This window comes from Thermobia domestica, chromosome 2 (genome assembly GCF_964235325.1).
Source record: "Thermobia domestica chromosome 2, izTheDome1.hap1.1, whole genome shotgun sequence".
NCBI lineage: Eukaryota > Metazoa > Arthropoda > Insecta > Zygentoma > Lepismatidae > Thermobia > Thermobia domestica.
The window spans coordinates 117,945,439-117,962,796 of NC_137455.1; the positions used below are offsets into that span (position 1 = coordinate 117,945,439).

The window sequence follows — 17,358 nt, forward strand, 5'->3', positions numbered from 1 at the left end:
GAAGTTCCCTTTATATTAAAGCATTCTTGAATCGCTCGACAGCTAAACAGTGACTAGAACATAGCCTCTCACAGAAATACGGAATGTATCTTTCACCTTGGCGAACATGCTATGAAACATATTCTATTGCGTGGGTATTTCAAAGTCTTGAAAAAATCTGCAAGGTGAAAATATATTTAAATAGTTACACATCTCATACTGACAAGTTTGTCATACTGACAAGTTTGAGTAAGAAATTATAAAAGTGTTAATTCTTCAGGTATATATAAATAAAATTAATTATAACAAATAAAAAAAAATACACTATGAAGACACTAATAAATGAAAAGATTTACATGAATGCTTTTATTTTATTCATTTCTGATATTAACCTATACCCGCTGCCATTTTGTTTATCATTAGTCATTACATTTTAAATATTCCAATGTTTACACTTAGACAAACGGTGTCATTGGTCACATCTTTCGATTGCATTTTTTTTAAAAGGAAAGAATAATTGACTCTTAAGATTATTTACAATAATTAAAACTTGGTGCTTTTTAATTCAACAAGAAATTCACACACTACGGGAGATAAAAAGAATCTTACGAACATCTAAAACCTCAAATATTTGAACTTATACACTGAACTATATTTTGTTTATACGAGAAATAAAAGGAACAGTTTTCACAGGTACAAATACTTAAAGGCTATTCAGGTATATACATATTTTGCATTCATTTTCCTATAAAAATCATTTCAAAGGAAAATTCATCGTTATGAGGAACATTCTTTAACTTGCTATTCATTTCATTTTAAAACGTTGGTTCTTGAATAGTAAGACCAATGTTTATTAAGTACACAGCAAGAAAAGCAAACTTGCATAGTGAAACCTGAACGAAAAATAAATGGAAATTTGGAATAAAACACTTTAAGTTTCAAATTTTACAATTACTAAACACTGGAGTATAAAAGTAATATTTTAATAATAATTTGATTAAAACGTATACTAATATCTGAACACAATAAATAATCGTTAAGTACAATAATTAATTGCAGTTCTGGACAGAAATCACAAAATAACAGGTTATCATTTATATCGCAGACTTCTAGAAATCGATTTTACTACTTTTTCTGTAACGAATTTTCTTTACAAGTTCATTACAGTAATTTATGAAATAATATATGTACAATTTATATAAAGTAAGTAGTATTGCTGCGCTTAAGTAAAACTTTTTAAGTACTAATATTACACGATGCATGAAAATAAAGTTACTCGCAGATCTTAAACAACGCAGAATACACATTTGTCTTTTTCCGCATTTCTTTTCTTTCTTTCACCATTCGTTACGACAGAACAAGAAATTGTATTAACACAGTTTCACAGGTTCTCATTTTTCAAGCTTGTAGTAATTGAAAATGATTACAAAGCAAAATTATTAGTTTCTAAGACTCATCTGTGGATATATATACAAGTCTATTATTAACGTCCCTTGATCAAGAATGAAAAATATAATTTTAATTAAAAAAATAAACAGTAGACTTTTTTAAAAAAAAAAAATATTCCTGTAAGATTGCTATTCCACCATTATTCATCTTGATCATAATCTGTTATCCAGTCAGCGACACAAGAAAATAACGTATAATTTGTATATAAGATACGCTACTGTCTTTTGTCGATGATTGTACTGCAATAAAAATGAGTCTTCAATGGTAACAAGTACACCTATAATAGAGTGCTTTTTTCGGTTAGTGACTGCCTGTGCTAACACGATTTATCTTTTTTTAGGCTTACAAACTATGATTTACGTAATGTCGGAAGTCTTGTAGAACGGTTACATCCGTCCATTTGTCTGCCTGTCCACAGGTATGAGAGCAAAAACGGTAACAGATATCGAGACGCGACTTTTTGCAATCGATTCAGCGTCCCAAGAATAGGTTCCATCTCCTCTACCAACTCTGAAACCGGAAATGATTCAAATTAACAATTTCTGATATCAATATTGGTAAAAGGTAAAGATTAGCCATAGATCAAAACTGGTGAAAGATAGAGACGCGTGGTTTTCTGCAGTCGATTCAACGTTTCAAAGGAATATGTCATCAAAACTCGCAACACACTGCAGAAACCAAAAGTGGTTTGAAATTTATTAGCACTTCCGGTTTCAACACTGATTTCCATAGAGTAAAAACGGTAATAAATAACTACGAGCAGTTTTCAGCAATCGTTTCACCGTCTCAAGATAAAATATCGAGACTACCTGTAACACAGTACCGAAACCGGAAGAAGTTAAATTTACTAGTATTTCGATCTCAATACTTATCTTTATAAAGCAAAAACGGTAAGATATATCGAGAAGCGACTTTTTGCAATCGATTCAGCGTCCCAAGAATAGGTTCTATCTCCTCCATTAGCCCTCTATTTAAACCGGAAGTGGTTCGAATTAAAAATTTCCGTCGCTTTAGAACAGAAACAGAAAGGGATAGCAAGTGATGGATTCAATGTCCGATGAATAGATTCCATCTTTGATCTTATTTTATTTTAACCAATAGTCACAGATGTATTACTTTCAGTTTGAGTATTAAACTCACATAGTTCGGAAATCTACCGTAGCTTCAAACTGTGAAACGAAATTCACTTGATATATAATAAAGATCCGAGTTAAATCATAAGAAGAACCTATTTGAAAAATCTCTATATGATTCATACCCGTACAATTTATTTATTTTTTTTTTTTTTCACATTTATACATTCGTATTTATCGATGCATATGATTGGAATTGAATAATAATAATGAGCGCAAGAAAGACATCCTAAAACATTAAGTAATTTGACTTCTTTTTTCTTAAAGAAAGAAAAATGTTTTTCTTTACATTCGTATTCTACGGTCAGGAGAATATAAGTTCATGATTTACTTCGGAGAATGTATGTTCATAGTTTAGATGTAAGTAGAGTATATTCTTCCAAAGTTTCTGTGAAACGGGTAATTCATTCATTTTCCTTATCTGCAAAATAATTATTTTTGAAAAAGATGCATTCTCGTCAATTTATGTATTAAATCGCTTTTACCTACGTGGGTTGTTTTAGCAATAAATGCATAAATATTCAGGTATTCCTAACGTGTCCTTACATAGAATGAAATCAGTCTCAACATCCTTGTAAATTTAATTTCGTCAATATTTCAGCTAAAAATATAAATAAAACAGGATGACGTTTTTCTGAAATTTAAAGAGAAGTGATTAATTGAGATTTTAAAACTGTACTATAAAATCTATTGTAATCCAGATGGATGCTATTTTATGAATAATGGTTAAACATTCAATGTTTTCTTCTAATGTCCATCTTTATAAATTGTGGTTATATAACAATAATATTTATATCGTATCTAAATTGCAGAATTAATTTTTGATGAATATAATTTTTACTCGGTCATGATTACAAGCTGTTTTCCTCAATGTTCCAACAGATTTGATATACTGTCATCTGCTTTTGTTTTCCTCACGTGTTTCGGTTTTAATCTTGTGTTTTCTCATGCCATGCCGTTATCACATTAGTACTACATACTCATTAAAATCGTAGATTGTTTCATACACTCCTGGTGAGGACGAAATATCAGTGTTAACGCAACCAGATAGATTTTTCTACATTCTTTGGAGAAGGGGAGGCTATTTTATATTACTCTTGTGGAATGTAGGATCTAATATCGTACCCTTTATATTTAATCAAATGCAAGTCTGTTCTGTATCCATTCTTTTGACCTAATACACATATTCAATTACTGATGACAAATCATTCTGACCGACGGCAAGTTGGAAATCTTATGGAAAAAAGAAAAATAAACCCATGCACACATTGTGTTTGTATCAAAGAATGCATAGCGGCCATACGAATATGTGACCTTCCTGTAAATGTCTGTAGCAAATTAGTTATTTGTTTTGTAAATTAGGGACCTTAAAAGTCAGATGACAGTGAATGAGGTTCTTTATTTTAAACGATAAAGGGTAACAAAGTATAATTTCGTACCAGTGAGGATTTTATATGCTCCAAAAAGTGAAGTTTTCGAATTGATTTGCATTGGTCCGAAATTAATCTCAGACGAAAGAAAATTTAGATAGAACGTACATATCACTGTTGGATAACTACAATTCGCACAATAGTGCGAAACACTAAATATCTTACGCTCCATTTCATAAAACAGCTCTCATCTGGATCACAAATAATTTTAAAAGTCCAGTTTTAAAATCTTGACTTCTTTCTCTTCATAACCCTCAAAACAAGCTCATCTTACCTTCGTGATCAAGGATGACAGCTTCCAGCTGTAGAAATTACATTTATACTGTAGAAATTACACTTCTTTTACATGCAGAGGATATAATGTGGTAAAACTGATTGATTTGTTATTTTCGTATTCTCAGTGCGTACAAATAGACTAAAAAAAAATTCGATTTCCATAAACTTTTATGCTACATTAAAATTTAATAGTAACTGATATAATTTTAAATGAAAATATTATTTCTTTCTAGAAAAAAGAAGCATATTTTGTTGCAGGTTAGAAGTTTGCAATATTGAATTCAAGATTATATAGTCTTGTTCAAAACTAAACGGACATTACCAACCACAATCTTTTATTAGAAATCTTACGTATTGGAGCCTAAATACTAGTGTGAATAACGGACTTTTAACGCAAATATATAATTTGATTTTTTTCTTCAGAATCTCGTATATCACTACCATCCACTGTTCAAACATTCATCTTGCACTCTGCCCTTAAAACTTTATCTTTCATTTAATTTACACTTCAATATGACTGATATATAGCTATTTATCATGTCATATATATAAACATGTTACCTTGGTGCATACAGAATTTGTAATTAAGTGAAAATACGTAATATTTCACAACCTGCAAGAAATATGTCCTTGCTTGAAAGACCACAGAGCACAAGTTGAATTTATCACAACCAAGCTTTTGCCTTTCTTTGATCGAACTCGTGTTTTACATTAAAACTTATTGCTGATATATATATGTATATATATATCGACCGCTTAAAATTTTAAAACACAACACAAGATATATGTATATTATATATTTCACACCATATTCACACATAAAGACAGACGCGTTAAGGCTTGTTGTCTTTAAATTATACATATATATTTACATAAATAAGAACAAAATAATGAATAATAATTGGTGTCTTTATGTAATGAATTTTTAAATACGAAAAATGGCAAGCTTATTTTGCACTAACATAATTATTCTATGTATGTTAAGATTTAAAATATTAGCATTAAATTTTTTTTTAAGTACATCGTCCTACTATGGCGCAATACTGTTTGTTTCTAGTTTTCAACTACAAGTTTCAATATCTTATACCAGGAAACTTCATAAATTAAAAATTAGCTTCTTGCTTCATATTGAGGAATTGTATTTTCGAAACACTCTTAACTCCCAAAACAAAAGTAGCCACATATAAAAAGAAAGTACATGAATAAAGGATACAGCTCTCGATGAAAGCAATCCTTTCATTTCTTACATTAAACTTCCACCGTATATTTATTTATTTATTTGTATTTTGTCTTCAAATTCTGCCCTGAGCAATCTCTTCTCTTCTTGCACAAGTTAAATACATCTGAGTATGCCATAAATATAACCAGTTCTTTCACCGTGTGAAATGCCCCTATAAAACAAATTATTCTTATACTTCAATTGGTTAGAAGCATTCGTGTTATTTTTAGACTTTCTTTTAACTTTCCTTCACATTTTAGACGAAATGTCATCTTGAAGAGTTAAATACTCTGGGAAACATAGTGAAGTGCACAGTATTCTTTATGCATCTTTTGAAGTTCACAGTTATTCATGTATATATCTAATTTACAGCAGTTCGACAAAGTACATCATGTGCTATAAAATAGACGCTGAATTGTTCTATAAATATTCCACATAGTCCTTTTGCAATTATAGGCTTAAATATGAGTACTGACATTTTTTCCTACGTGCAATGAGTATAGCTAAGCTAAATAAGATTCACGAAAAGAAGGAATCAAATGATTCTTTACGTTTATATATTTCGTTGCCCTACAATGTTCTTACTGTTCCATATATAAAAACTGCACATTTTAGCACTTAGATTTCATTACAGCCATAGTTTACTTTCTCAAGAATAGTATCATTAACTTTATCTATGTTGCAGAAAAGTACTTCACTAGATGACTTAACTACTACCACGTCTCCAGTTATTTTCATTTTCTTTGCAAATTACTGAATTGCTTTGCTAATCAAAATATCACAGATGTCTTCTAAACTTTTATCGTGCATGAATGTTGTAATGTATTGACATTCCAGCATATATATAAACACTATCATCAGAATTAAATCCCTTCAGGACTGCTCACCATACTTTCTTCACAAATATATGTTCATATATCAAAGTACGCTGGTCAAATACAATATAAATAAATATTAAATTTTGATCACTACCACATCAATTAATACTGAATATATAATAAATGATATTTGGAAAAGTTGATAGCAAAATAAATGGCTTCGTTATTGGCATTTCATGCCGACAAAATTAATTTCTTGAGAAATGCACAAACTCATTCATTTTACTGATGGACATACCAGATTGCTTTTCACAGTGTTTTTAAAAATTGTTAGAAATATTTTGTCGTTAGAACGAAGCACATTATTTAATTAGTATTAAAAGTGCTTCCGTGATTGTCCTTATATTACGATATTTTTGCCCCATTACTTTCTTTTATGTGGCAACATTACTTTGGAAGATTTCTCTAAAGTTAATTATATTTTCTCTACAAATTAAGTTAAATTTGAAAATTAAGTACTTTTCAGGAAGAGAAACGGAGAGAGGACCAAAGAAGATATTATAAATTTAGCGATTTTTTTCAATTAACATCTGAAGATTTTTTCTATTTTTTTTTTTTTTTCGTTAAAAATAAATTACGACCCACAACTATTTTTCATTAAACTGCGAAATCAAGGTACTTCTTTCGCAAAGAATGACTATGTTTTTGTACACCCATAAAAGAGTGACAAATACACGCATCACACCGTTGACATACTAAAATCATCCAATTTGTTTCTAATATAAAATTATATGCACGTAAAAGTAACACATACAATATATGTATATCTACATATGCAATTAAACGAAAACATACAATATGTGATCATAACACAAAACAGCGACTGAACTGCATGTATATAAAATCTTCACATTTCATCATACCAAAATAAGCCTTTTTAGTACCTCCTTAAATTGCCTACATACTGTTGACCCATAAATATTCTACATCAAAACAATAAATTAATTAACACGTATGATATCCAGAAACTATTCAAGAAGATCTGAAATCTTATTTTAAATTTCAGTTTGGATTTTAATCAAATATTTCGAACACTATTTACTAACCCTCGGAACGCCATCATCATTTGCCATCATATTTCTAGTAACAAAGGAGGTTATTTCCAGGATACGGGCAATATATGTTACTGTTAGTTATTTACATTAACTGAAATGTGCATTCTTCGCACAGGAGGTTTATTAAAAAAAGTCAAATTTGTGGACACATTCACGCTCAAGCTTCCGTTTATTCCCGTTTAGGATATCCACTTTAATAGAAGTGACATAATAAAAACCCGGCTCGAGCCTAAAAAATGAAATGAAATCTAGAGTTTAACGTCCCACGATTATGCCTGTTAGACTAAGGGAGACGATGATTAAAGCAAGCGAATGATGAAAAATTTGGTGGAATGACAAAGTAGGAGGAAAGGGAGTACTCCGAGAAAACCCACGAGCACGATGCTGTCCACCACACTCTTACTTGGCCGGGGATCGAACCAGGGACCCCATGTACCAGAAGTAAGCGCTCTACCATCGAGTCATCGTACAACATGCTCGAAACAACAGAAGTACAGAATGGAAGTACTGCTAAAGTTCCGTGTTTTCGCTAGTTATCTAATTTTCGAAAAGTGAGCTGAGTCTTCCATTTTGAAAGCCCACTGAAGACGCTTTACTATCATATGCTATAAAATATCGAAGTACATATGGCCTCTTTGTCATCAATTTTACGGTCAGCTCTTCAGTCACAGAGTGAAAAAAAAAAATGAAATGAAATCTTTAAGTTTTACGTCCCACGGTTATGCCGGTTAGGCTAAAGGAGACGGTGTTGATGAGTAATGAATGATATGGTGGAATGAAGGAAGTGGGAGAACCCCGAGGAAACCCACGCACACGGAGTCACAGGGTGAAGTCCATAGTGAACTGATATGTAGTATTGAGAACCAAAGAGACACCTATAAGGAAAAGTCAGGTTTTCGATGAGAGATTCATCACAATTATGTGAGATCAAAGAGAACCCTTCTATCATGAAAGAAACTATATAATGCTTTTTTGAAATTATTTCGGTAATAAATATATGATCATAGAAGACCGCATATGCGATGCTATTTTTCGTTTGCATCACAATTTTCCAGACTCGTTACATGCTATATTTTGACTAGTTACGCCATCTATCTGTAATATTTATAAACTGAAAACCGTGATTTGCAAAAGAACACAATTTTCTCATTTACTCAGGAAATATTTTTTTTTAAAAAAATAAATATATGACGGATATGGAAAGCCAGGTACTGTGTTTATCCATACAAATCATGGTTATTAACACAGATGCAGCATAATTGATAGATTAATTTAACGTCCCTTCCAGCACCGAGGTTATATAAGATATGACTTACAGCTTAACATGGAATCCATGAGTTGAGTTGATTTTGAGTTTAACGCCTCAACGTGGACCTACTGATTAACGTGGAATCCAAACCACATGAGCTCCCGCCGGGAATTGCACCGGGATCTGTCGCACCAAGCTGCAACTTAAGATTGGCTGTTTGGTAAACTGTTCAAAATTTTCAAAATTATAGAAAATACCACGATCTCGAGAATATTTTAATCTCCAAAACAACGAATGCATGTACCACTTGAAAAAAGAGAAAAGAAAAGAAAGCGAGTGTCTGGATCATTTGGCGCCGATTTTGGCGTTTAGAGGGTTAATTTTTCATGTGGTAACATATTTCGTATACATTTTTCTCCTTTATTTATTTATTTTTTTTTTAATTAAAATACTGATACAATCATCGGAAAACACAGTTTGATCTTAAGAAGCTATCTTGGAGGTGGTATTTTAAATCTTAATTTCACAAATCAATCATCCAAAGTTGATTCTTGTAGAACTCAGCTTTAATACTAAATCAATTTATCACGGGCATTATTTTTTCTTCTTTCTCTCTCTTTCTCACTCTGTACTGAAACTTTGGATCAAATCATATTATTGCTCAGGATAGTTGACTAATCTATTAATGGTCACCAGATTATACAGTACTCGCCATAATTTACACATGAAATGGAAAACTATAGTATATAAATTGTTATTACAAATAAACGTATTTACATTCAACATAATTCATTAGATATGTCTCTTATATTATAAACAATAGGCCTTTTCTGGCTGTTATTTGATCACAGTATTAAGTATAACAATTTGCGAGTCACGTTACGGATGCTTTACCAAAATTTGAAGGTAAAGAAAACAACATATTTTAAATTACCAGAAGAATTATAGTATTACAGAAAATAGCGAACAAGCCTTTTAACTCTTACACTACTGGAGATATCTCCAACATATACACTTACACTCAATCACATACATTCATAACCAAAGATAAAATTTCAAATAGCATATATGAACAACAATATAATATATAATGATATAAAATAAAAATTTAAATCAGTTTATATTTTTAAAGTTGATCCATAGAATTTAACATATATATTATATATATATATATATACTTGAAACTAAAAGTTCCTAATATATTACACAAAAGACTCAGACTACCACTTACTCATTGCAAGTGTACAACACAATCAAAGAAACCCGAAACATATGCCTTTACTTACAGAAAAACCAACTACTTTTATTATCTTTCTTTCGTTACTCACTACTTTTTAAAGCTTATCCGATAAAATACGCTAAGCACCAACTTTACGATAATCAAAGGAGATCCTCCTGTATATCTCTGTTTTCGCCAAATTCATATATACAACAGCGTAGTCATTCTTTCACCTTAAATTCTTTTCAATTAAAGCATTACTTTAATGTGTATGGTGTTACTTCAATTTCAATGTATAACACAGAAACAAAAGAAATTAAAAATGAACATCTATACATATATTTACAAGTATGCACACGTACACACGCGCATATCACACTCTTTTCATTTTAACAACCTTCGATATATATTAATTCATTGATGTTAAACAAATGTGTGTTTTAGACGTGCATAAATAATGTAACACCAACAAGATGGAAGATTGTAAAATTATCTATTTCCTCGACACAAAATACATATTAATATGGATAAAAATTGCTTGGTCTAACTCTCACATTTCAAATAATATTGCATTAAAATTTCTCACATCATAACATTTTATTGGACACATAGTCAATAACCAGTTCTTAAATGAACAGTTTTGCTTTTTTTCACATAAAAGAAAGTACTTAACGTTTAGCCATGTCTATGACAATTTATAAATCATCTCTAGAGGTAAGGAACAATATTAGTTGATATGCAGTGTCTCTACCATACAATATTGCACGTAGTTTCTTTCTTGTCACTAACTTCACTAAACAATACTATATTTTATTATGTTTAATAATGTAAGTTCCTTAAATTAACAATCGTGTAAGATATATTTATGTTTATATATATATATATATATCTACTTTTCACCAAAAATTTTGCTTCTTAACATATGACGAACACCAAAATTTGCGAAAAAATGTATTACAACATTGTCGAACAATTTGGGTAAGTAAACCAACAAAATAATTTAAGATATATGAATATGCAGTATTTTCAGTAACCAAAAAATTAGGTTAGATAAAATCAAGATAATTTCACTACGCGTATTTCAACAGGCACTTCGCTTTTGTATGATACAAATTGACCTCAATATAGCAATGGCAAATTTCTATGACAACGATACAATAATCAGTGCTATTTACATCCATTCACTCTCATACTCACATACATGCATTGTTATGTGATTTCACACGAGCTAATTAGCAATATATGGCATTATTAAAATAGCAACTTCTAAATACATTTTAGGGCATCTTGTGTTAAATACAATAACGAGTAGATGAAAATAAAGGACACCTAAACTTATAACTCTATCCTGTCAAGTACATATTAAAGTTGACGTGCATCATGAAAATTCAGACACTAACCATATGTTCTCTACTCTCTAATAATGATAATAATAATCTCGAGAAGAACCTGCTGTTTTAATTATATATATCAAAAGCAGAAACATCTGCAGCCATTTAACATCAAATCGTACAGACATAATTGGGTTACTACAATTTAAATCAACCCTGCTTTTGTTAATGTTTTTTTTAATTGGTTTAGTATGTTTTACTTGTTTTCCGTCTTTTAATATATAAAAAATGTGTTTCAAAATAAATTCTGATCTTTGCACACACTCAGTAGACAGCTGCATTACACCTTGATAAGGATGGAATTCATACTTTTATATGTTATGAAATATTATGTTATATATAATGAGTATTTATTTCGTTTTTTCTTAAGTTTTGTAGATGCATCAACTACAAAGCATCTTGATACATCTACTTAGCTTATTTTACTCGATAACCGCGTCATAAACAAACAAACAAACGAACAGGAAACACTACCAACGAAAATCATTCAATGTTGAGCATCACTTTGTGTATGCACGGAGTTAATGCATTCAAAATGCATAATTACGTACTCTTCACTTGTCAGGCTGAAGCTACACGAGTTATGCATAGGCTACTACCCTATATCTACATTCTATCTTTTCCTTGTATTTTTAAACTTATTGTCACAGTCATAAATCTCAATAATATCATCATCAACCTTAACAAGCTAATAACAAAAGAAAAGTGATCTTAATGCAGACACAAGAATGAGATAACAATCACATTACATGTCTTTCGCGGGCGACAAAACTGCCTAAAGTATATAGACGTAACTGTCTTCCATGTTGTTGTTCACAGCTTACAATACGTTATTTACTTTGAAAGTAACATTATAAACAAAAAATCAAAAGATTCATCAATGCCTATCCAATCTTTGGCCAATGTTCTTAGTGACGAAATCACTATATTTACAAAACTCCCTCTCCTACGACGCATACTCATCACCACAGAGCTTCAATCTGCATATTAACGAACCCTGGGTTCTTGCGATATTCCCAGTACTTGTAGTTATAGTGCCAATTTTCTTCTCCCGTCTCGGTGAGTGTTTTGCTAAAATAATTTTTAAAAAAATGTAAGACAGAAAATAAGAAATGTTTCTCCGATAGTGAAATTTGCAACTATTACTTTAGAAAAAAAGTAAAACACTAAAATATTTACTAACTTTAGTATTATTTTTGTGTTCAGGAGCTATTTTCACTTCACCATTTTATACTATGTTTGTCTTTTTTATCTTTTCCTTACAGTTTTAATTTATAGAAATGACTCTCGACACATGCACAGTAGATGGTGATACCAAAGACCATCATCAACCAAATATTACCCTACAAATGAAGTGCGCAATGTAATTTACCGCGAACCATCCACCTGATCTCAATCAATCCCCTTCCCCCTCCCCCCACAATCGTTTAATAATTATTATTTTTCCAACAAACTTTCAATTTTATTTTGTCTCTGATTCTTTCATTCCGTTTTTCATATTATTTTGCATATTTCATTTTTAATTCTTTTTATCGGTGTATCAAACAAATGTATACATACTTTGAACTTTCATAGAAAATTTATTTCATAACCTACAAGGTTAAGTTTCTGGTGAAAAGTACTATTACATTTCCTCAACAAGTGGCAGCAGAATGGTCAACCTAGCTTTACAACTGAGTGAGTGATAAGAAAGTAACATCAACATGGCGAACGGACGTTTGAGCTTTGAAAAGCGGAAGCAAATTAGTAAGTAGCACTGGAAGTTAAAGAAAGTTGCTGCAATTCTGAGCCAGTGAAGATGTGAGTATGGGACTGATCCATCTTCAAGTCTAACAATTACGGGTCTATGATACAAACTCGAGGTTCAAGGAACAGTGTGTGATGTCCAGAAAGGCCGATCAGGCAGGGGCGGATCCAGGAGGCGGTGGGTTGTAATACTGCTACTTAGAGTTACTTTCTAGAGCTCCAAACTCTGGAATGGGTTTTATTTATATATAAAATAAAAAAAAAATCCTCTTCTGGGGGGGGGCGATTGCCCCCCGCTGGATCCGCCACTGCGATCAGGACGACTTCGCACGCCTACAAGTGCTGAGTTTTCAGTTATGGTGCTGGAACTGTTTCAGCGTTTACTACCCCCCCCCCCAAAAAAAAATCAATGCAGGGTCACGTGAGAGCAGTGGAAGTATTAGTAGTGTGCTACGCATATTGAAGAAAGGTAAGTTGCTTGTGTACGCTTCAAGACTGGTGCAACAGCCAAGCGATGTCAACCCAGATCGCAGGAAACAATTCTGTGAATGGGTTCAAGAGATTGTTACACCTGAACCGGTATATACGGGTAGATTGGTCGGACGAAGTACAATTCAATTTAATGGAATTCTCACTAGATATAATTATATATACTGGACTGAAGAAGATAATCGTCAAATTACTGATGAAAATGCTGCGAATTTGCCTGCTGTAGATGTGTAGTATGGATTGCTCTTAGGGAGACTCATTGAACCTTTCCGTTTAGACTGTACTTTAACTGGGAAAGTACCTAACAATGATTAATGTTTTTTTTCTGCCATTCGTGCAATGTACTGTAATGACAAGTTTTATATTACAAGATGGCATCCCACCTTGCCAACAAGATGACACTACACTGTACCTTACATGTACGGCTTACTTAAAATTATTCATAAATGTCATTACTTTCTTTACAAGTTGCACTAATTGTCAGTAAGGTGTAAGATGAAGAAAACAGAAGCGCGTAGAAAGTTCCTGCATTTGAAAGGTTACAGCGCCCAGCCAATTCCTGATGAAATGAAACTTGTGTATGGTAACGATTGCCCACCCTATGACACTGTAGTGAGGTGAAAAAGGAATTTCCAAACATGTTACATGTCCCTTACAGATGAGCCAAGACCCAGACGTCCATCAATCACGTATGACGCAAGGATAATCGAAGAGTTGAACTTGGATGATCGACGATCAACCATCCATAACATCATGCAGCAAAGTGGAGTCTGATATGGTAGTGTGTGGAAAATTATTCATGAAGAATGGCATATGTCTAAGGTTTTAGTACGTTAGGTTCCGCGTTTGCTGATTCTTCACCAGAGACAAACACTGCGTGACATGTCGCATCACTTGTTGAATGTTTTGGAGCAAGATGATGAGGATTTTTTGCCCATCTGATGAATATGAACAGATGTTGGATCTATCTATAGGATCCTGAAATAAAAGAGATGAGGTGGATGTGGAAGCACTGTCCGCTCCTCCTAAAGAAAAGGCAAAAGTCTACTGGTAAGGCCATGCTCTCGTTTCTTTTTCCTACTTTTCCTTATATAGGTAGTACTATCACTAGCACATACTACTGCTTACTTTCGAGGAGGTTACGAGATGCTGTTAAGCACGAATGTCGCAGTATGCTCACCAAAGAAACAATCCATCAGCTCATATATCCCAAGCAGCATCTGTGGAAGTTGCCAGATGTAGCTTTGATATATTGTGCACCCATCCTATTCTCCTGATCTGGTACCAAGCGACTTCTTGTTCTCATACATGAAGAATCCACATTAGGGTCACTAATTTCACAAAACAAATGACGTCATAATGGAGGTGGAACAATGGTTTTCCCTGTAATCTACATAGCTGCACAATGACAGCCTTCGACAGGTCAAAAAACCGTGGGAGAAATGTGTAAATCTACATAGAGACTATGTAGAGAAGCCTTTAAGAAAGGACATAAAACACAACACTTTGTCTCTATTAGTTTATGGTAATAATTCAAACTTTTTGACACTCTCGTAGTTCCACAGACGCTATTGTAGCTGCTGAATTGGAGCTTAGCATCCTTTTTAGCACCGCGGTTATATAAGGCGTGGACCTACAGTTTAAAGTGGAATTCGACGTACTGTAACGCGATTAAACTTTTCAAAGATCTCATACTGGAAATCGAACTCGGGACCTGCACCAAAGGCGCATGCGCTATCCACAAAGCATGGTACTGCACATAATATATAATAATAATAATAATAATAATAATAATAATAATAATAATAATAATAATAATAATAATAATAATAATAATAATAATAATAATAATAAACTTACTTGAACCATAGCGGCTCATGGAATATACCCTCTTGTTCCCTTCGTTTCCGCCGATCTCTCTGCGATTGTTCTAACTGAAGTTTCAAGTTTTCTGCAGCTTGAAGATGCCCTTCTTCTAGCAACCTAACACACAATAAAAAGCAAATACATAAGTATTAAACATGTTCCACTAACATTTGTTAATATACATTTTACTTCTATATTTGTTAAAACTAATCTCGTAACAAGTATAAGTATATTAATAATTTCAATTGATTATCTAAAGAAAACTGATTGTCCCCTTATTCCGAATTCTATCTCATATTTTGGTTTTCTCAGCGAAGTTACATTGTAGATTTAAACACTGACACTTGATTAATCAACCAAAATGTTTACTGTTTCCTTGTCTGATTGAGAGAATGCAATTAGTTTGAAAATTCAAGCACATCATTTGTTTTATTATTATATTATATATATATATATATATATATATATATATATATATATATATATATATATATATATATATATATATATACTACCTCTTGAGTTTCTTTCAAACATATTGATTATTTAGTTGTTCGTACCACGGCTTTTGAAGGTTAAAGAAGATTGAGTTTCCACTCAAAATCAAACCAAAGGGACACATTCATTAAAGAGTGTGCTACACATTTAGGACTTCACAAGTTGGGAGAAACTATTTCACACACAGATTACGTGATTTCCAACATAAATCTTGTGTGTGCGCGCCTGATATTCAAAACTGACACACACATCCATATTTTAAAATTTTTGTATTAAACCAATGTAACAATAAATGAGGTTCGTAAGCGTATTTTAAATATCACTATACAGAAATATCGGTAAAAATATTCGTGCATTTGGAAGCGAATTTAACAAAAATTTACCACCAGAAATAGAATTTGAGTAAAAGTTACCTTTGATCTGGTCTAAATCTTGTGTCTGTAGGTGGCAGGTACTTGGACATTTCAGGATCCAGCTCATTTAACTCCATAGCAAATCGAGTAAAGCCATAGTAAAGCTCATAATCTTCTGGCATTGTACCTATAATAAATACCTTTTGTGTATCACCTCTTCAATGCTTCTTCTTTCATTAATTTCTAATCTTTGTAATAATACTACCAAAGTAATAGATTCCCAAAAATATTTAATACCTAGAGTGACGGTTCTTAAAGAAAGTCACGTAAGTTTAAATTTTACCGCCACAAGGTACTGGAAGAAAATTTCATATAGCTTCAGAAAATATGAACATTTCTTTCGTTATCTCGACAAAATTTAAATTTCTACCGATGTGATTTCCCTCAAGAACCGCCACTGATAACCTTCTATTTGCTAGAAATACGCTTTTTGTATAAGTACTCGTAACTTCAATTGTAGTTAATAAATATTCATAATGGACAATTTTACTGAATTTTCTTTATTATGCTTTAAAAAAAAAAAAAAAAAAAAACCTACAGGTAGCTGATTACAGAAAACATTTCCTTTCGCTAATGCGTTGATTGTATCTAGTCGAAATATGCGTTTGAATTTTGGTCTGTTACTTGTGCACTTAACACAACGACCATCACGTTTGTACTTCACCTGCCGGTTCAGGGAAACTCTGCACCGCTCAGTACGGAAACGGCTTAGAAAAAGATGTGATGCATGTTTTTTTCAAGTGTCTACGGCGTTGCTAATAAAACGAGAAATAAAGAGGTAACTGAACTTTTTTTTTCTTTGAAAAGTAAACTATTGTTTATAATAAATTATTTGAGTATACTTTGCTATCTGATACTTTGCAATAAGAATACGAGTAATACTCTGCTATTTAAGGACAAGTCCATTGTGTACTAATTTGCAAAGTATCTAACGTATACACTAAAGTATTACTTGTAATAAAATCAATAATAAAGTCAATGTATTTAATTTACTAAACTACTTAAATATTTAACTAGTGTACCTTCCTTAGCAGTATAACACGATTACTGCCTATGAACATACGTACT

General features: G+C 32.1%; 1 protein-coding gene across 5 annotated transcripts in view; it reads right to left on the reverse strand.

Annotated features, from left to right (window-relative positions):
* Positions 1–330: 330 nt before the first annotated feature.
* LOC145674976 (oxysterol-binding protein-related protein 6-like) overlaps positions 331–17,358 on the reverse strand; it is a 172,582-nt gene continuing 155,554 nt past the window's right edge. For all 5 annotated transcript variants that reach the window (XM_081745318.1, XM_081745335.1, XM_081745328.1 and 2 more), the window contains 3 exons: positions 16,291–16,417; positions 15,374–15,496; positions 331–12,349 (listed from right to left, as the gene is read on the reverse strand). In XM_081745318.1, the coding sequence (XP_081601444.1) occupies positions 12,241–12,349; positions 15,374–15,496; positions 16,291–16,417 (359 nt within the window). In that variant the 3' untranslated portion in view covers positions 331–12,240. The remainder of the gene's footprint in view (positions 12,350–15,373; positions 15,497–16,290; positions 16,418–17,358) is intronic.